Source organism: Tenebrio molitor, chromosome 6, assembly GCF_963966145.1.
Source record: "Tenebrio molitor chromosome 6, icTenMoli1.1, whole genome shotgun sequence".
Classification (NCBI taxonomy): domain Eukaryota; kingdom Metazoa; phylum Arthropoda; class Insecta; order Coleoptera; family Tenebrionidae; genus Tenebrio; species Tenebrio molitor.
The window spans coordinates 15087081-15106976 of record NC_091051.1 but is presented as its reverse complement, the minus strand read 5'-3'; the positions used below and the strand labels follow the sequence as shown (position 1 = coordinate 15106976).

Sequence of the window (19896 nt, the reverse complement as noted above, 5' to 3'; positions counted from 1 at the left end):
AGGCTGCTTACCATTATTTTCTTGTTCTGTATTTCCCACTTTTGTCTGCTTTTCTATTCTATTCTGAAAAAATACATACATATTTAGGGGACTCTTTCCCAGTCGAGTACTTTGCTAATTGAATGCGACGAAATTCACTGATACCTTAAAATCCAACGCTTTATCGGACTGTTGACACGATTTACATATCAAAATTACCGTGTTTGAAGGTTTTGTGTTTTGAATAAAATACCATACTACCGGTAGATTTTTGGGCAACGATTTGTTATGATTTTACATTTTTTCACATTCTCCACAACAAATACATAGGTAGATATTTTGAAATTAAATCCTACCAGACGTGTACATACATGTCTACAAGTAATTCCATTAATTCATAGACTTTAGTATGTCCCTGTGAAAGATAAAATATCACAATGTATTGTTATGTTGCTGCTTAACATTGCAAGAATCTTGTTTGTTAACGATACCTTGCTTGCTTAAAATTATTGATAAACACTGCATACTCCGTTTCTGAGTTCGATGCCGGTAAGTCGTAAAACCGGGTTGTCATAAACCAGTAATAATCACTGCTTAACACACGCAGATGCAAATTTCTTTTGTCGGGAAGATACTTGCACTCGGCTCACGTCAACAAATTGGCCATCCTCGTTCTGAAAGCTCTGTGCAGGCGTAAGAGTGAGAAAACATGATATTTGGAAGATGCCATATAAGGGATAGTACTTTAGAGCAGGAAATCAAAAAAGTTGAATTGTAACATTTTCATTTTAATAATTTTAATTTTAATACCGTCAGTAGAATGGCCTAGGCTGCTTATAATTAATAATTCGTGAAATGTTTTGGATGCACTGGAATCTGTCAGCGCTTCCGTCGTTTTATGGCTTAGCGGCATCGGACTCAGAAACAGACTATAACAAGCGTTCAAAAGAAATTATTTGACGATTGGTCCATTTTATTCCTACTTTTTCAAAAATAAAGAAGCTGCATGAAAACTAGTTTTTAAGCTATTTCTAGACAAGTACATTTTTCGTTGCCAGAAAGAACATAATATCGTGAAAATGAATAAAGTTAAATTTATCAAAATTTTTACCGGCTGTTCACGGGAAAAGTTCGAATGGATTTCTATCCGGTGATTTTAACGCAACGAATTTGAAATTTTAGAATCTGAGTCAATCCAAGTGCACGTAATTTAGTGTGGCTGTCATGTCATTATTTTGCCCCCCGCCAGCCTTATTTCATAATTTTAAATGACATGCTATACAGGGTATTTCAAGAGTGATCATGAGCCCGAAGGAATTAAAAATGCAACCCACAATACATGTCCAAAGTTAACGTAGCTGTTTTAAATATCGTATTATTTTAAAATGAAATTATGAATCCATGATGGCTTTGCTTCGAATACAATCGTGTCAAAAATAAATTACTCCCTAGAATTCGAACTTTTAGGGAAATAACGTTTTTCATGATGTGTGTAACTAAATAGAATTTTCAAAACTAATTTTGAATGCCTAAGGTTGGTTACTATGAATTGAGAGATTAAGTCCAACTAAATATGCCGCCAGAAAGCAAAACTGATTGTGAAACGAAAAAACATCTACAGTGTGGAATAAAATGATTTACATCTAGTTACCTTTGCATTACCCTTGTAAAAATACGAAATGCCGCTCTACAAAAAAAAAAAGAAAGCCTAACCTCAAAATATTCCAAAATTCCAAATGTGATTTATTGCGAAGGGATGATATGAATGCAAAGTTGAGATTGAAATTAAAAAGGAGCTAACAAAAGCAAGTCACAGCTAGTGTTGAAAGTGGCCACCAACGTTTGTTAATTCAATTTAGTAAATTGTAACAATTGTCAATTCGATTGATGACATTTATTGACAGAACTAATAGTTCAAAAAAAAAGTAGAGCGGTACAGGAAAATTTACATGTGCAAAAATTCCAAAGGTAACTAGATGTAAATCATTTTATTCCACACTGTATAACTTAACGAGAAATACAGCCAAATGCAACTGTTACAAGGAATTCGCTGCCTTTCGGTTACGATATCTTTTGTTTGTCATCAGAAACCACATAGCCTCCAACCTAACCAAATTTATTAATTAATTTATTTTTGACACGATAGAGGTATTTTCATATTTGGTGGCGGAAACAAAAGACTGAGAAATGTCACAAAATGGTATTGTCAGTGTCAAATTTCTCATAAACGCCGTAAAAGGGAATGTCTAGGTAAATTTAAATTTTCGCTAAATAGACTGAAAAAATAAATTCTAAGGAAACCAATTTTTGTCAGTGGTTCAAAAGGAAAAGTTATTCTCATATAATCAAACGTATTACAAATTATTTCTCTAGTTCGACGATGAATAACTTTCTTATTGCCAATTTGCTGCATTTCTGTCGAAATCACGAACGTCTTTGAGAAATTTGACACTGACAATACAAATTTGTGACATTTCTCAGTCTTTTGTTTCCGCCATCAAATATGAAAATATCTCTAGTAATTCTATTTGTCACAACTGACATTTACGAAAAAGTTAAAATACTATTAAAAAACACTATCCTCATTTATGACGAATGTAATAAAAATGCTTCTGCCGTTGAGCGTTTATGCAGACAATAAACATTTTCCCGAAAACTTTTCCTTTTTTCACAATTTTATTTAACCAAGCGAGTGACATTTAGCTATGTCAAAATTTACGAAACTGCACAGCTATGTTTTATGTTTTTTAAATCAAAAAACAAAAAATATCCACCTGTGCAAATGTGTTGTGGGTTGCATTTTCAATTCCGTCGGACTCATTAGGTATCACTTGTGAAATACGCTGTATAAACAAAACTGGAGAATCTTCATTATTGTGTATTGTCAGTGAATCTGATAAATGTATCAATATTCGATAATAACCATATTCCCTAATGGTAGATAATTAATTATCCACACTTTTAGGCTTATTATGCGTGATACATTTTGATATTTTTAATTATTTTTTTTTAATAATAGTTTAGTATTTTTGGTTCGACACTGTCAGAATTTGAGAATTTTCTCCTATGTGAACGGATTTTGATAGATGTCACAACTTGTCAAAACGAAACGTCAAGCTAATTTTAAAGATTTGAACCAAAAAACGTTGTATTCAACTCGTTCGTGTGTAAATTAGGCCTTTTTTGGCACTCGTGGGCCTTTAAAACGCTCGTTTCACTCGCGTTTTAAAATGGCCCACATGTGCCAAAAAAGGTCCAATTTACACACAAACTCGTCAAATAAACTACTATTATTGTACTCATTGATTCATACTCTCATTACTGCTCTATTTTTGTACATATTCGACGGTTATCGTATGTTTATTTTATGTTGTTAACAAAATTTTTACTTTCAGTTAACCTTATCGTGTAATAAATCTTTGTATTTTTCATTTCTTCCAATTTTCTCATTTAATCGTCGTTTTAATACCTTTTATCTTTAGGTAATTCATAAGAGCCCATCATGTTTACTTATTTTTTCTTCGTTCCAATATTTTCCCTTTTTACTTGTCTTCCTCTTCTTGATCAACTTACTTTCCTTTTTTCTCACACTACCTGCCCTTTCTGCATTTCTAACAATTTTATTTCTTAATGTCTTTCGTAAAATCAAAACAATTATATCCCAAATCGTAGAAATAATCCTATGAGCCACATACTCGTATGTGTATCTTGTTAAGATTTTATCAAGTTCTCTAGTTCTTAATTACAAGGTTTCTGTAAAATATGTTAATGATAACGGTTTAATCTATTATTTAATTGAACAATAACTCTAAAACAACACCGCTGTTACCATTAACAAAATTAAAAAAAAAATTGTTTTCTGTCTTCAACGAAATTGCTTTACACATCGGGATCACAACAGTATTTGTGACTAATTCAACAAACGATCGGTTAGCGGCCCCTAATGACACTTTCTACACTTAATGGCTTCTCTTTCATCGGCCATTAAGATTCATCATCGGCTAGCTCTGTTCCCTCGACTGTCGCATATTAAATTAACAAACAGATAATCAAATGAACGAAATTCAGTTGGCCATCGACAAATCTGGCGCGCCCGTAAGTACATTTTTTAAATGTACGCGTCAATGCACAATAATTTATTTGAAAATCCCCCATTAAACGGCCACCTTTTTCAATTATATTCACAATCTAGCCGCTCTCGCTTCACTGCGCAAACCTAAAACAGTTTTTCTACCAACTTAAGGGACATGTGTTCACCACCGAACGTGCACCATTCGAACGTTTCTCTTGTTATGGCATTAATAACGATTTCTCTGTGAAATTTGGGTATGTTTACATGTTTTTTCTGAATAGAAAAGCTCCGGATTAGTACCGGAGGGTTCCGGTACCGCTCCCTCCCGAAAACGGAAAAAATCTCTCCGACGCTCCGAAACAATTTCTAATTAAGACGAAGTGGCACAAGTCAACCTTACGCCATACAATAATTCTCAATTGGTCCTATTTGTAATTGTGTACGAGTGTACGAGTACGGCCCCGAAGTGCCGTCGTTTAGTGCCGCTTTATTAGAGAACCATTCACGGCCAGTTGTCAACGACAATACTAATTTGGTGCCGGAATATAATCCATTATTGTGAGGGCTGCCATATTTCATAACCGATACTTACGGCTCTTTATGTCCGGAATTATATGATACATTTTAGAAAAAGGGTGGCGCGGACCGCCCCTTAGCCGCTCGCCCCGTTCGAGAGCGGTTGATATATTGATACGTCAACATTAACGGTGTCGAATTACACAAATGGCGAACGACGGACGCTTTATTCGGCTTTCATTGCCCGACTTTCGACTTCTTTTTTTCCGGGGCCGTTCATGTTTACGGTGCCATCCGACAAGACTATTTATCGTCGGATCGAAGGTGGGTCGGGAAGGGTGCGGAAACAAAAACGTCAAGCGCCAATTTTTTACGGGGGAAATAATCGAAAGCTTCATTTACACCCTAAATTATTCGCCTTCGATTACTTCGGGGCTCGAGATTTGCGTTTCGAGTCGAAAATGCGAAGGGACGGAGCGGACGAGCGGTGACAGTTGTCCTGTATGGCATTTATCGACGAAGGAATTTGTCGAGTTGTTGTACAACTAAAGAAGAATGAGGTCCAAGTTTTATTGTCATCTCATTCGAAAAGACACGCATACCTATTACAATGTTCAGCTCAAGTTCAACTACTGGACTGTAGTATAAATACAATTAAAAATTAATTTGTACAAATGACAAATACGAAGATAAAAAAATGAAAAAACAATAACATTTGCTTCCGAATTTTCAAAACATTTGAGGTTCCCGTAAATACGTAACGGTACGAATTTGACGAACTCTAAATGCAACCCTACATACAATTTTCATTGATAACTACATTCTATAACAGCTCGTGGCTCGTGGGGCTTTAACACGCTCGTTTCACTCGCGTTTTAATCTGGCCCACTCATACTAAAAAAACCCAATTTACACACGAACTCGTTAAATAAATAACTATTTAATGGAAGCACTCAGATGGAAATCTGGGAAATAGTAAGATGGGGAAATAGTCTCCAGTTTAAATAATAGTTCTTTCCGGTATTTCCGATAAAATGCTTGCATAAACAGACCTTTTCATATAGCAAAGTGGGACGCTTGCCCTTCTGTTAAATTCTCATTGAAGATTATGCTCTTGATGCTTTAAAAATAGTTCTCCTGGTATTTTTATAGACTTTTTCCTATCAGGAATGTTCGTTTTTTAAATTTGAAAATAGAAAATATCAATTATGATACTTTTGTATCAAAATCTAGCCAAATAGCGACTCATCAGACTATTTTAATGATCAATAAAATCTTGTATGTAGTCTCTTCGATCATTGATTTCATCAATTTTCTCTGATATGTTCTCTTCAATGGTGACGCTTTCGAAACCTCCATTTTTTCTGGAAAAACCTTGTCGTCAAGAGACATTGCCATAGAAACAACATAGAACAACCTAAAGCTAATAAACGTCACACAACTGTCACTACAAATTCAAATTTTAACGCAAAATGGTTTTTACTTCAGAACGTAAAAGATTCATCATTGAATCTTAGTTTCGTAATAAGTAACGGAGAATGGACATACAGCACTGTTGCCTGTTTGGCCGAGTTTTGGTAAAATTTTCCAAATTTAAATTGAAACATGTATATGCAACCAAAAATACTTCCATGCATCCAGAGCATCTGAACGTCTAGATTTGGACATACCTATGTCCAAAATGTCCAAAGACTTCTTTGATCTAAATAATTGTTGATCCCACGGTATTTTAAATAAAACCCACTTTTGCAAAATTAAATTTACTTTTATTTATAACTGGCGTAATTGAGTAAATAGTAATAGGTACCCTGGAATCGGACTGTAGATATATTTATAATGAAAAACGAAACTAGAAAATGGATACATTATACCACTTTATGATAAATCATTTGATTACATACTTTGTCTTGCATTAAAAAACGTAATTATTTAACAAAGTAATTTAATTCTTGTAATTTTGCTTGTTGAATCAAATATCCCTACATGAAGATTCACCATGGTTACATTTTAATAGATAAATTAACAACAGATTCTATTAAGAAAAATCACAAAATTGCTCCTGCCATATGCATTAACGAAAAATTATTTAAAAAATACGTACTTTTTCATTATAAAATTATAATGTGTACCAATTTTGGTTAATCTTGTTCAATTACATACATTAATATATTTTTTAAAGTTGTGTTCATTTGTTAAGCAGATATCGAAGAGATTTTGCAATTTATAACTCATAACCGTGGTCATTATACCTCACTTTATAATGGTTCTAGTAAAACAATTACATACTCAAAGCAATTGCTACTTATATGACGACGGCAAATAATTGCCAAAGTCTAATTCTCTACTACAATTGTTCTCATTAAACTTAACTGATTAGAATTGATTCAAGCAACCCCTATTTGTTATTTATACCTAAATTAGTGCCTTGATACCTAAATTAGTGCATTGCGGAGAGTATTTTTACAGGTACAATTTCATGAATTTTTTCATGCACTTTGGATTATTATGCATAATAATTATTAAATGTCGTTGAAAAAAATAACACCGAAATGGTATTTTTTCTGCAGTAAAAATTCCTTTTCGGAATGTAAACTTCAGATGATGTTTTAAGAGTTTCAGTGTAAATCGTTTGGATATTGTTATTTTGCTAAAATAATGTTCTCAAGGTACATATTTCCTAAATGAAACATGAACTACGAGCACCTATATTGCTGTTAATTAATTTTTTATGCATTTTTTTTTCAGCTGTAATAATTATTCAACAAAAGTATCATTGACCCTCCATTGCATTATTATTTATTTTATTTTTTATTTCTTTTCTAACTGTTCAATAAAATCTGTCATAGTTCTAATTACAGCTTTAGTAATAGCCAAAGGAAATGGTCAAGGGGGAGGGGGATGTTGTCCACTATTAATATTATTATCATCATCTAAAAAAAATTAAAAAGTTGACAATCTAAATCAACACTACTAATAAAGAAAAACTTGAGTCAGTTCCAACTAAAATATCTAACTATTACTGAATAGGTTAAGATACTATTTTTGTTGAAAGAGTAATTTGTTGTTAAGAGTAATTTTATTGATGGTTTCTTATGTAGCTATTTGTGTTTAAATTATGAGTTTAAAAGTTACAAATTTTCATCATTTGTGCAACGATCTACGAATATTTTCAATGATCCATTTCAAATACATACATATATTGGAGTGTTATTTTACTCTTACTACAAGAATGCATTGCAAGCATCTTGTCCATTTCCCTGCTAAAACGAAGAACCACCTTCATTTTTTAAATAAGTAATTTATTGAAATGGATTCATAGACTGCTAGAAACGGAAAAGTCGAACATTTTCAGGTTTGCGAGCAGAGAGTAATTGCGATAATTTTACCTCTGACAGCATATCTAACTTGTTTTTTGAATCAAAGAGGCAACACAATTTTATTCGATTATTGCCATCAATTTCACGCTATGTATTTCAGTCGATTCAGCAACGCCTCATTGGACATAATCTTGCCATCCTACCGAAACGAAAATTTCCACATTCTCACTATGTTTCCTTTTGTAAAATTTAAACAACCGTCACCAATAAAACAGTGCGTTTCATTTATGTTGAAAAAACAAAATCCTTAATATTTGAGAGCGTGGGAAAATCCAATCGTAAGAATTTGAATCGAGAAGCGAAGAAAAATGAAATCCCACCGATGACCAGACGAGGTAAAAACAAAACAAATTCTCCCGTGACAGTATGTCGGGGCCGTTAGTGTCTACCTAGCGCTGCGGGTGCAGCGCCTACCGCCGCCCCTGCGTTCGTGACTCTTTCCTTTGGTCCTTATCGCCAGTTTCTGGATGGCTGGTTCCACCGTAACGCAGATCGGGATGTCTTATCTTACGGGACGCCCACCCAAACTAAGCGAGAGGAACCACCACCGACCCCTGAGGGCTCCCCTAGCTCTTCCACCCCCACTCTTGCTCGCTTAATCCCCACAAACAAGACGTGGATGTGTTTACCGCCGCGATCCCAGGATAATTACTTAAATCATATTTGGTTGCGCTTTATTCGAGTAAATCAAATCGGAAAAAAGTGCCCCGCTTGGTCACACGATCACACCTACGACGTGCCCCCCTCTAGTGAAAAATGTCGAATTATATCTCCAAGAAAGTGTTTCGTCGCATTTCGCCCCCGATCGATGTACACCTTCCTAAATCAGGGAATTATTGCTGATGTGGATGGTTCTTTGAAAGGGGATTTCACCCTGATTTAAATTTAGAAGCTTCTACGCAAATTACCTTCTATAATTTTATATTTTAATATATCAAGCTCGATATATTTTATCAGATCCGACGTGTTTAGCAGCCACCGACGCGTCCAATATCGACTCGTGCTCGATTCGGTCTTAGACTATGCAAATTCTTGATGATTCTAATTTGTTTGTTCTGTCTTGTTTCAGTGACCGACCTCGACGGCATCAACTCGGACGAGACCAACTCCGGAGACAACTCCAACGCCGGCTCAAGTATAGGGCCCGACGACGATCAAGCAAGACTCAGGCTGAAGCGGAAGTTGCAAAGAAATCGGACCTCTTTCACGAACGACCAAATAGACAGTCTCGAGAAAGGTAAATTTTGTGCGACACGTTCGTCGACAGAAATAACGCTCTCGTCGAAATTCCAGAATTCGAAAGGACACATTATCCTGACGTGTTCGCGCGAGAAAGGTTAGCGGCGAAAATTGGCCTTCCGGAAGCAAGGATTCAAGTGTGGTTCTCGAACAGAAGGGCCAAATGGCGAAGAGAGGAGAAACTGCGTAACCAGCGCAGAGGCGCTCCGGCACCTGCAGAACATCCAGGGCCGGCAGCGTCGCCCCCGCGACTCCAGGGCTTCAACAACACTTCGATGTACTCGCCGATACCGCCGCCGATGTCCATCGCGGACACTTACAGGTATTACACCAGAACTATATCGCTTTGTTGTTTTACTGCCGACGTCGCACATTTTCTTTCAAAATATCAAATTTATTGTTTCTGAAAAAATTCGGCCAATCTTTTGTGAGTTAAAAATGAACAGATTTGTTTGCATCGCTTTTGTGACACCGCTCGTAGCCGCTCCTTTCATTCCACAAGATGAAATAAAAGGACAATGCCGTAGGATGAAAGCAACATAAAAAGGACAACATATTAAAGACGTTCACTCTACAAGTCACGAAATACAAGATAAATGACGAAACCGGTACAAATGTCAATACACTAATTTTTTTCCGATTTCGTGTTTCAGTTCGATGTCGTCGATGTCGACGTTCAGTCATGGAGGGCTGAGCACGAGCATGGGACCCTCTCCAGGTGCTTGTCTTCAACAAAGGGAGAGTCCCAGCATGGGCGGAGCGATGAGCGGTTACTGCATGGGTCGTCCACCTAGCTACGACTTGGGGATAGGTTACGGGTCAAGACCGTCGCCTTGCAGCCCCAGCCAACCCTACCAGATGAACGGACATCAGTACAACACGAACGGAACTTCGTCGACAGGTGAACGCTTCATCCATCAAGACTGACAAGCAAAACTGACGATTTCCTTGCAGGTTTGATATCTCCCGGAGTATCTGTCCCGATAGCGGTTCCGGGTCAAGCTGACATGACGTCTCAGTATTGGCCTCGTTTACAGTGACCTTGGTGGACCTAAAGGAATTTTGACATAAATGTTGTCTCACCCTTTCCATTATAGTATTGTTGAACTTTCGATTTAACGCTTCGTGGGAGAGTTGGCAAAGCAAAAGGCGAAGGAACGACGACGGAAAGGTTTTCAAAATATACGTCGATCCAATTCTGGAACCGTTTCGATTCCTCACTGCAAGTCGACTATTCATTCCAAAGAATTAGTGTACAATTCATATTTTGATCATTCTTTGTGTATATGTGATCTAACTTCATTTACAAATGTGAAACGCAGATTTATTTTAAGTATTATTTTGTGTAATGACATATCCCATATCAAAAAATGTTTCAGTTTTAAATAGAAGACATACCTATGTGCATGTGATTTTGTAAAAATATTTTTAATGTGAATATTAGTTTAGTAATTTATAATTGTTTTTATGAAATTCTTTTTTATTGTGTGTAAATAAATCATACAGAAGATGCGGTCACTTCTTCCTTGCATTTCTTCCCCCACAAATTCACGTTCGACACTTCCATAACATCTAACTATTCTGCTTACATTTTTCAACTGCAAAAACGGACTCTATTAGAACTGCTAAACATCTATTGAGAAACAACCACGATACGATTTTATTACAACTTGCAACTTACGCTTCTTCAATAGTCACACCAAACATCTCTTGTGCAAACAATTTATACCGTGCGATCAACAAGTATATACAGTGTGGAATAAAATGATTTACATCTAGTTACCTTTGGAATTTTTGCACATGTAAATTTTCCTGTACCGCTCTACCTTTTTTTTTGAAGTGCCGAACTATTAGTTCTGTCAATAAATGTCATCAATCGAATTGACAATTGTTACAATTTACTAAATTGAATTAACAAACGTGGTGGCCACTTTCAACACTAGCTGTGACTTGCTTTTGTTAGCTTCTTTTTAATTTCAATCTCTACTTTGCATTCATATCATCCCTTCGCAATAAATCACATTTGGAATATTTTGAGGTTAGGCTTTCTTTTTTTTTGTAGAGCGGCATTTCGTATTTTTACAAGGGTAATGCAAAGGTAACTAGATGTAAATCATTTTATTCCACACTGTACTTAGATCAAAGAGAAAGAAGCCTTTGACATTTTAGACTTTCAGATGCTCTGGATGCACGGAAGTATTTTTGGTTGCATATACCTGTTTCAATTTAAATGTTTACCTAAACTCGGCTAAATAGGCAATAGCGCTGTATGTACATTTTTCGTTATTGAAAACACCATTAAGTACGATTCAAGGATGAATCTTTTATGTTCTGAAGTAAAAACCATTTTTCCCTTAAAATTTGTTTCCCAGTGACAGTTGTTTGACATTGATTAGCCGAGTTAGCAAAGATACGAAAAATCTGACACTGTCAAAATCATAGCCCCCTTCTTATCTAAGTAATTGTTGATCGCACAATAATATGTAATGAACATTTTCGGCCTCCCAGTCTGGGAAATATAGCGTTACCTTACACTTTAGGTCAAGGGAGGTGCGATTTCCCGTACAATGTCAAAAATTTCTAGTGGAATGTGAGAAAATCTAGTGGAGTACGGGAAAAATGTGCGGACACCGTTGATTTATTCTTTTCACAGTTAATTTAAAATTAAAGTGTCCATACGTTACTTTAATTTGGTGTAAAAAAACACATTTCCCTGTATAATTTTTCCGATAAATGTGTTTGTTTAATTTATATCGACCAATAAATAATAATCATAATAGTAACAGGGAAAATACAACCTATTGGGTTGGCAGCTGTATATGTCAAAAAGTTTGACAATTGTCGGGTATTTCATAAATATCTGCAAAATTGCACAATAAAACTAAATCACAGAAGTTGATATATGGTTTTGTGTACCTACTTTATCCAGTACTAGCTGTTAGTGCTAAAGTGCAACTGGAAAATAAAAATAAACAAATTTCTAACCCCAAAAACTTGTATTCACCTGAAGAAAGATGATTCGTTTTCACCAGGAAGTAGTGGTTAAGTACAAGACATTTTAATAATTTGCAACATTATTAACATAATTTATTTTGTAAAATTACAGTTATTATTGTTACAATTCTCCACTTTAGAGAACAATGCAGAAACAATTTGGTAACTGTCAGCTTTATTACTTCTGGGTTGAATGTCAATATGTTGTACTGGTGCTTCTCTTACGGTACTAATGATGGAATTCTCAATGTTGGATGGTTACATTGGAAGCAACTGCTAAAAATTCAAGTAGATTAAAGCACTGTATCGAAGTTTGTGACACAACTCACCATTGTTTGAGCTGTAGCTGTAACACAGTACATTTTGTTTTTGATGTTGAAGGAAGGCCACCATGAGTCATCACGAATCATTTTAGGAACTTCAATCTTGTGTCCATGGGGCAATCAAGGTTCAAATATTTGTCAATTTTATTTGAAATTGTTTTAATTGTATTAATACCAATTTAACCTGACTTCCATATATTTCTTCACAGTTTCAACCCAGTTTGGATTGGTAATGGCAAACGATCTACAAATATTGGTTTTTGTGTCAGTTATCAATATAATATCTTCTCTTGACATTTTCCATTTTCAGAGTATATAACTCCTTTCGGAGACAGGCCCCACAAACACCTATTAATAAAACTGTCTGTAATAAAATATGGTTTATTAAAAATTTGTGAATTAAAGAATGGTTATTACATACTTTCGTGAGAAAAAATTGTCCTATGTAACGTTTCGATTTTTGTGGTAATAATTCAGAATTTAGTTCTGCCACTAGTTGTACTGCCTCTGGTGTCACATTTAACTCACTCTATATTATATACTAGACATTTTTTTCACTCGATTAATACACCAAAATCAAATTTTGAAGCACGACCGTGAAAATTTAGCCGGCAAATAATTTGTTAGGAAAAAAAACAAATGAGCGGTCACGGTCGTCAAGGAATTGATTCCACAGCATTCGATTCTTTATTGACGATGTCAAATTCTACAATAAAATTAGTCTTGATTTTTAAAAGATTTAATATTTTGGTCAGCCGAAAAGTCTAATACAAATGTCGTACGGGACGTATTTTCCGGCCCTCCAACTAATCAGGCACTCGGCTGCGCCATCGTGCCCGAAACCAGTTGTCGTGCCGGAAAATTCACATCCCGTACTCTAATGTAAATAACTATTCTGATTGGTTTTTATTTTTTAATCAGTTCATAACATTAAAAAAAAAAGACGTTTGAGACATATCTAAATATCTTTATTTCAAAACGTCTTATAAATATATTTTGTACAATGTTAGTAATTATATAGAGCGATGAAAAAATATTAAACTTAAAATTAACAATTTAAAAATAAAAATAAAAGTATACAATATATGTAGTTGTATCTTGGTGGGGTCCGAGGGTCGACTCAATCTCCTAAGAACTCGTCCAAATCGTTCAAAAGTCTCTCTTCCTCCTTGAGGCTCACATTTGAAGCGTCGTCATCGTCTTGTAAAAGCAGGACCTCGTCGACTGTCTTATTATTGTTACTCCGGTTCATGTCAATGTCTTGTTCACTATCACACAGTTTATCATCACTTGACGAGTCTTCTCGACCGATCGATTCCATCGGTGTTTCCGTCTCTTCGCTCTTCGTTTCTTCCATGTGCGGCAGCTTTCTCTGCAGCTTGATTTTCGCCGGTTTACTCTTCTTCGCTTCTTGTAAAATATCCTCGGTACTGCTAACTGAACTGTCACAAATCGCGCGGGACGAATCTGTTTCGTTACTGCCCTCCATATTCTGGAGACTTTTCTTGGCCCTCTCAGCTCGGATTTCCTCCAACGTTTTGATTTTTATTTCACTAATGTTCGTCGTGTTTCTCTTCAGTTTCTTCGCCAGAGACCCACCGCTGGTCAGTTCAGATGGTCGTTTCTTTCCTAACGCATCCGCTCTTCGATTGACATTTTTTGATGAGAACCTCTCCCATATTCTTTGTCGCAAGTCGTCGGCGTCGTGCGGAAGATTTTCATTTTCTAAAAAATGGATAAACATTATCGTTGTCCACCGTTGGCGTTGTAAAAGTGTGCAGACTTACCTGGGTAGGAGTAGAAAGCAGCAGACTCGGCTTGAATTTTTTCCAGTTTAATTTCTTCCAATGTTTTCACTTTTACAACTCTGTGGGTCGACTTTGTAGGCGAGTTTGTTGGTGCCGATTCATTGTCCGATTCTGCAAGAATACATCACTTTATGAAACAATATAATACAACAAAAACAGATCGGGATGCATTCTTGCAGAAAAGAAAAACAAGAGTCTTGGTACAAAACAACTTTAATTTCTTCCTTATAATATTATACAATTCAACTAAGGCATTCTAGAAAATAAGTACCAAAAAAATGATTCAATCTCTTCAAGACAAACATAAAAACAGTTTCATATAACAATCGTAAAATGTGTGTATGTATATAAAAAATATAACTAAATTCTGACCCAGTAAACACCATATAACAAATTAACATTTTTTTTGTTTTACAGTACAGTCAGATTTTGTGCATATGGCAAAATACTTGTCATGATGCAACTCAAATTTTGCTATATGTACAATAACATTTTTGTGATTACATACAATTATAATTCTAATAATAAATACTACATAGTTATATATAGACCTCCCACTCCCCAAAGAAAAAAACTATACAAGAATGCACCTCGAGCAAAAACCAAAAAAACTCTTGAGTTTTGTTAGGAACAATTTCACTAAAAATCAGAAGAGAATTCGATAAATACTGTTAATTTGGTGCGGAAAGCATAAGCTCTTCAAATTTTTAAAGAAAGGTTCGATAGAGAGATTGCTTTCAACATGGCGTAGTATTATGAAATAGGAACATAACAAAACGTAAACATTTTACAATAAAACGCAACAACACATTCCGCAAGACTATAAATGCTACTTGTTCTTAAAAAAATTACTTTACTAGCTGCATACCTTCTTCAAAATTAACAACCAAAGAATCAACGGGAGCATTCTTAAAACTTTTCTCACTCAAATGACTTAGTTTCTCGTTCATAGAATTATCTGTGGATTCTGAAAACAAGAACACAATTAATCTGACGGCTGGTCGCGGCAACAAAGGACGCTAACCTGTCCCGGAATCCGTTTTGTTCTCGTGAGATTCGTCGGCGGTTGCAGGTTTGGCATTTTGGTGGAGAAAAGGACAGTGAGGCTTCAAACAGCCGCCCGGTTGAGATTCCCAGTAACAAGGTATCGCTTTGCGGTTTTTCTGAATGGAAAGAGAAAAAATAGTATTTTTGAAAAACGATCGCGTCATAACCTTACTCTCAATTCCATGTGTCGGAAATTGCAGTGGACATTTAAACATTTGCCTTCCTTCCAGAAGGAACACATTGTTTCACAGCCTAATGCAGATGGTTCGTGACGAAACGTGCAGTTATCGCCCTAAGACCGAAACGTTCACATATGGACGTTGCAACATGTTATGGAACTTACCTTTGCACACGTTGAATAATAGTAGAAATAACAATCATTGTTTTTCCTGGGCGATTCTAAGTCTGTCATTTTCTTGAAGAAATTGTCAGGACTGCAAATAAACACACCTTATGAAAGCATGAAAAATTTTGAGGTTATGTAATGAAAATGAGACTAGTCCGTGTTCGTCAATTGTGTCGCATTTTTCACCGAAATTTGCACAGACAACAACTCGAAATTGACCGAATTTTTGGAAATACGTTCGATTTTGAAAAATCCTACATTACCAGTAGTAATTTTCGGGCATTTTGATTTTTCTCCACTAAAAATTTTGATACGGTACGAAATACCACTGCACTGACGAAACGACTAATTTTTCTGCATTTTTTCCAAAAAAACGTTATCTGTGCTTGTAAAAAATAAATTGACAGCTTACCTTACAAGAAAATACGTGACCTTTTTATTTTTTGTCGCCAACAGGAAATCCTACAGCCTGCGCTCAGAAATGTCAAATTTTCAAATTACCGCGCGAACTGAATTCTCGATTTTCTTTCAATAAATTGCACAGAAAATTCAATAATTAATTCAAACGACAGCGACCGAATTGTATTTTACATGTCATTTCGATAAACAACAGTGTTTACACGGGATATTTCAATAATAATCATGAATCAACTACCATGACGTAGCTTTTCTATTTTTATATCTATGCTAACGAGTTAAAATAAACTAGTAGGTAAGTAAATACCAGTTACATAATTTTTGCCAAAATATCGCCAATTCTCATGTTTTCAAATATTATTAGATAGAAATAATGATAAAGCGCTGTTTCATCAGAGAAATTACAATATTTTGTTAACACTTTTCCGATCAACAGAATTATTAAATTCTGTTTGAACGTTAATAGACTTAATTTAACGGTAGTTACACCAACAAAAGTGAAATTTAAATCTTAGCATAAAATATCATAATATGGAAATAAATCAAATACAAACAAGGCTGCTTGAAATTTGTTTGCGGAGGAACATTTTTTCTAGGAGTTTTTGACAATTCTATTAATTTGTTATACTTATGTAGTAATTATGCAAACAAATGTCCAGACCTAATTATTTTTGCGTATTGTTATATATCTAACACTAGGTATTCTCTCCATTTATTACATTTCAGATTTTTACCCTTTTTCAAACCGTATTTTGGTTACACGTTAGGCAAAACTTTTGCGTAAAGAATTTTTTGTTCTTGCACCTATAATGCCTCCAACTCCAAAAAGAGCATCGTAATTATTTTTGTAGAAAAGTTTGCTCCACGCATCATTAACAATTTCTACAATTACTGGAATACCACAAATGATATTGATGACTTCAATAACAAGTTTATATCCTTTTTTATTATGGATTCGAGTGCAAAATTGTCAGCATTTTCTATTAGGTATATGTAGTTATCTGATTAATTATTTTTTGTATTGAGTTTTTTGGCTGTATCTAAAACACCACAAATTGTATAAATTATAAATATGTAGTTGAATTCCAAATGTAATCAAACCACATTATAGCGAATTTACTTTTATAAGATGTCAGCTACAAATAGTATAAGACAAAAATCGCAACTTTTTGGGAATTTAAGAAACAGACTTTTGGAAAACAAAGTTTTAAAATGTTTCTAAAAATTTTAATTTTCGTTTAAATTGCTTTAGAAAATTTTTTAAAATGTTGGTACGATAGTCATAGCTTTGATAATTCAAAATATAAATAATAATAATTTTATTATTAAATACCCACTCCTATTTATTATTTATTAATTTTATGCTAGGTAAGTAGTGTAACCAAAATAAGGACAGACTGTTGAAGTTTCTAATGCTATCAAAATTGGACAGAATTGGTAAATTAGTAAATCAGTACTTTTCTAATCCACTTGATTGTTGTACACTAACATTGATAAAGATTAAAATGAATTAGTGGAGTGCTTACTGCTTAGACTCAAAAGTTGAAAATAATCTTAGTAAACTATAATGGTTTGCATTGTAAAATCGATATTTTTCTTATTAGTAATCATGATAATGAAAGAATTTCAAATAAAAATCTTAAGAATTTGTTTGTAATTTTAATGGTATGTAAAAATGATGTAAAAATTAATCAAATGAATGGACGGGATAAATAAGGTCAAGAATTTTTATGTTTCAACAAATTGTTATTTAATGATCGCGATTTATAACAATTATTGCAATAAATCAATAATAAAAACATAAAGTTTAGTACTTACATATTGTAAATTAAAATTTATTATTTTTCATATTTTTAGATTGCTGTAACTCGACTGGACTCTTCATTTTTACAAATAAATGGATTAAAATAATAAATTGTTTAAGTGAATGATTTTCGAAAAGCGCATTTTTGAATAAAATTGTTTAAAAAATGTAATGAATTTTTTAAAATAAATTGGCAAAAATGCCTGTCCTGATTGGTGATTGTAAAATTCGCGGTAAAATCTAACCAATCACAGTCTTCCGAAGTTCCGAATGACATTTTACAATCTCTCGTGTTTCGGAAAGTGGAATACGGTGAGAGGGGTCAAAGGACGTCATATTTATCATTCAGAAACCAGTGATAAATACGATCAGACGCCGTCAAGGTCTAAAAGGACAAATATTTTGTGTAAAGGGACAAATCATCAGCAAAAATGGTAATTTTTTAAAATATAATAAAAACTAACAGCTTAGGCCAGATTGCTTGCTTGCTAATTGACCAATTGTTTGTAATAATTATGTAATTTATTGGTGTTTGTTGCAGTCCGAACCAATTCGTGTCGTTGTCACGGGAGCCGCCGGCCAAATCGCCTATTCCCTCCTGTACATGATCGCCAAAGGCGACGTCTTCGGACCCAACCAGCCGCTCATTCTCCACTTGCTGGACATTCCCCCAATGATGGGCGTTTTGGAGGGCGTCGTCATGGAACTGGCCGACTGCGCCCTCCCGTTGTTGAGAGGAGTGGTGCCTACAGCTGAACCAGCTGAAGCTTTCAAAGACGTCGTCGCCGCCTTCTTGGTGGGTGCCATGCCCCGCAAGCAAGGAATGGAGCGCAAAGACCTTCTCGCAGCCAACGTGAAAATCTTCAAAGTTCAAGGGGAAGCTCTGGACACGTACGCCAACAAAAACGTCAAAGTCTTGGTGGTTGGCAACCCCGCAAACACGAACGCGTTGATTTGTTCGCGTTACGCTCCGTCTATCCCTAAGGAGAATTTCACAGCCATGACCAGACTGGACCAAAACAGAGCGCAAGCACAGATAGCGACGAGGCTACACGTGCCGGTGGCCGATGTCAGCAACATTGTCATCTGGGGAAACCATTCTTCTACCCAATTCCCAGATGCATCACATGGCAAGGTGCACATGGAAAAGGGGAAGGACGTCACGGTCAGGGAAGCTGTAGGGGATGACGCCTGGTTGAGATCAGTTTTTGTCGAAACTGTGCAGAAAAGAGGAGCTGCTGTCATCAACGCAAGGAAAATGTCGTCGGCCATGTCAGCCGCTAAAGCTGCAGGTGACCACATGAGGGATTGGTTCCATGGTACAGCTTCAGGGAGGTTTGTTTCCATGGGGGTGCTCAGTGATGGAAGTTATGGAGCACCAAAAGACGTAGTCTTCTCGTTCCCGGTCGTTATCAAAAACAAGAAATGGGAAATTGTGAAGGGATTGCAGATTGACGACTTTGCCAGGAAAATGTTGGACGCCACTGGAAAAGAATTGGAAGAAGAGCGCACCGAGGCGCTTGCCATTATTGGGGCATGACTCGCAACCAAGCTTTAATAATTCAAACTAGACCGGAATTTCAGTTTTAATGCTGTAGATTAGAATGCTCAACTGAAATTCCGTGTATCAAATTATTATAAAAGGCCAAAAATCTTATTTTTATACAAACACTTTGTGTGCTTCAATCAAAATACATTTCCTCCCCAATTTTTTTGCAGTAGCTAGTTTGATTTATTAAAGCTTAGTTATGATTTTAAACTGGTGTAGACCAACTTCTTGTATTCCTATCTGACTAGGTATGCTTTGTTTATGTGGCATGGTATATGTATACATATATAACGCAAGTAGTTAATGTTGTTGAATATATTTGTTAAGTAGGCAAGTGTCTTTAATTTAACTATGTAGGACGTGTAGGTCATGGGAGTAAAGCCATAAATAGGTTGAAAGTTTTTTTCGTAAACCCCTTTTTTGAA

General features: G+C 35.4%; 3 protein-coding genes and 1 long non-coding RNA gene across 7 annotated transcripts in view; 3 read left to right on the top strand and 1 right to left on the bottom strand.

Moving 5' to 3' along the window:
* The window catches only part of LOC138133875 (paired box protein Pax-6-like), a 58385-nt gene extending 47692 nt beyond the window's left edge, over window positions 1–10693 (top strand). For both annotated transcript variants that reach the window (XM_069051875.1, XM_069051874.1), the window contains exons 6-9: window positions 9014–9181; window positions 9238–9505; window positions 9837–10084; window positions 10138–10693. In XM_069051875.1, coding sequence (XP_068907976.1) covers window positions 9014–9181; window positions 9238–9505; window positions 9837–10084; window positions 10138–10223 — 770 coding nt within the window. In that variant the 3' untranslated portion in view covers window positions 10224–10693. The remainder of the gene's footprint in view (window positions 1–9013; window positions 9182–9237; window positions 9506–9836; window positions 10085–10137) is intronic.
* A 989-nt stretch (window positions 10694–11682) lies between these two features.
* On the top strand, window positions 11683–13119 carry LOC138133882 (uncharacterized). 2 transcript variants are annotated; one of them, XR_011160554.1, is made up of 2 exons: window positions 11683–12224; window positions 12290–13119. It is a non-coding gene; the product is annotated as an uncharacterized lncRNA (long non-coding RNA). The 2 variants fall into 2 exon arrangements; XR_011160555.1 differs by having other exon boundaries at window positions 11683–12229.
* A 327-nt stretch (window positions 13120–13446) lies between these two features.
* On the bottom strand, window positions 13447–16342 carry LOC138133876 (zinc finger CCCH domain-containing protein 11A-like). Of its 2 annotated transcripts, none has more exons than XM_069051877.1 (7): window positions 16114–16342; window positions 15699–15789; window positions 15528–15647; window positions 15333–15471; window positions 15177–15275; window positions 14288–14419; window positions 13447–14225 (listed from the first exon to the last, which is right to left on the bottom strand). In XM_069051877.1, exons 2-7 carry the CDS (start codon window positions 15765–15767, stop codon window positions 13621–13623), a joined length of 1164 nt encoding a protein of 387 aa, XP_068907978.1. In that variant the 5' UTR covers window positions 15768–15789; window positions 16114–16342; the 3' UTR covers window positions 13447–13620. The 2 variants fall into 2 exon arrangements, with proteins under 2 accessions (XP_068907978.1, XP_068907977.1); XM_069051876.1 differs by lacking the exon at window positions 16114–16342 and adding an exon at window positions 15965–16107.
* Window positions 16343–18195: 1853 nt separating this feature from the next.
* Window positions 18196–19805, top strand: Mdh1 (malate dehydrogenase 1). Its single transcript, XM_069051878.1, has 2 exons — window positions 18196–18356; window positions 18464–19805. Exons 1-2 carry the CDS (start codon window positions 18354–18356, stop codon window positions 19460–19462), a joined length of 1002 nt encoding a protein of 333 aa, XP_068907979.1. The 5' UTR covers window positions 18196–18353; the 3' UTR covers window positions 19463–19805.
* The last annotated feature ends 91 nt before the right edge of the window (window positions 19806–19896 follow it).

Coding starts and splice junctions, on each gene's coding strand:
- LOC138133876 (XM_069051876.1), bottom strand. CDS start 15,984: ATGCCCGAAAATTACTACTG. Junction 15,648..15,698: donor ATTATTCAACGTGTGCAAAG/GTAAGTTCCATA, acceptor TTTCGGTCTTAG/GGCGATAACTGCACGTTTCG. Junction 14,226..14,287: donor TGCTTTCTACTCCTACCCAG/GTAAGTCTGCAC, acceptor TCCATTTTTTAG/AAAATGAAAATCTTCCGCAC.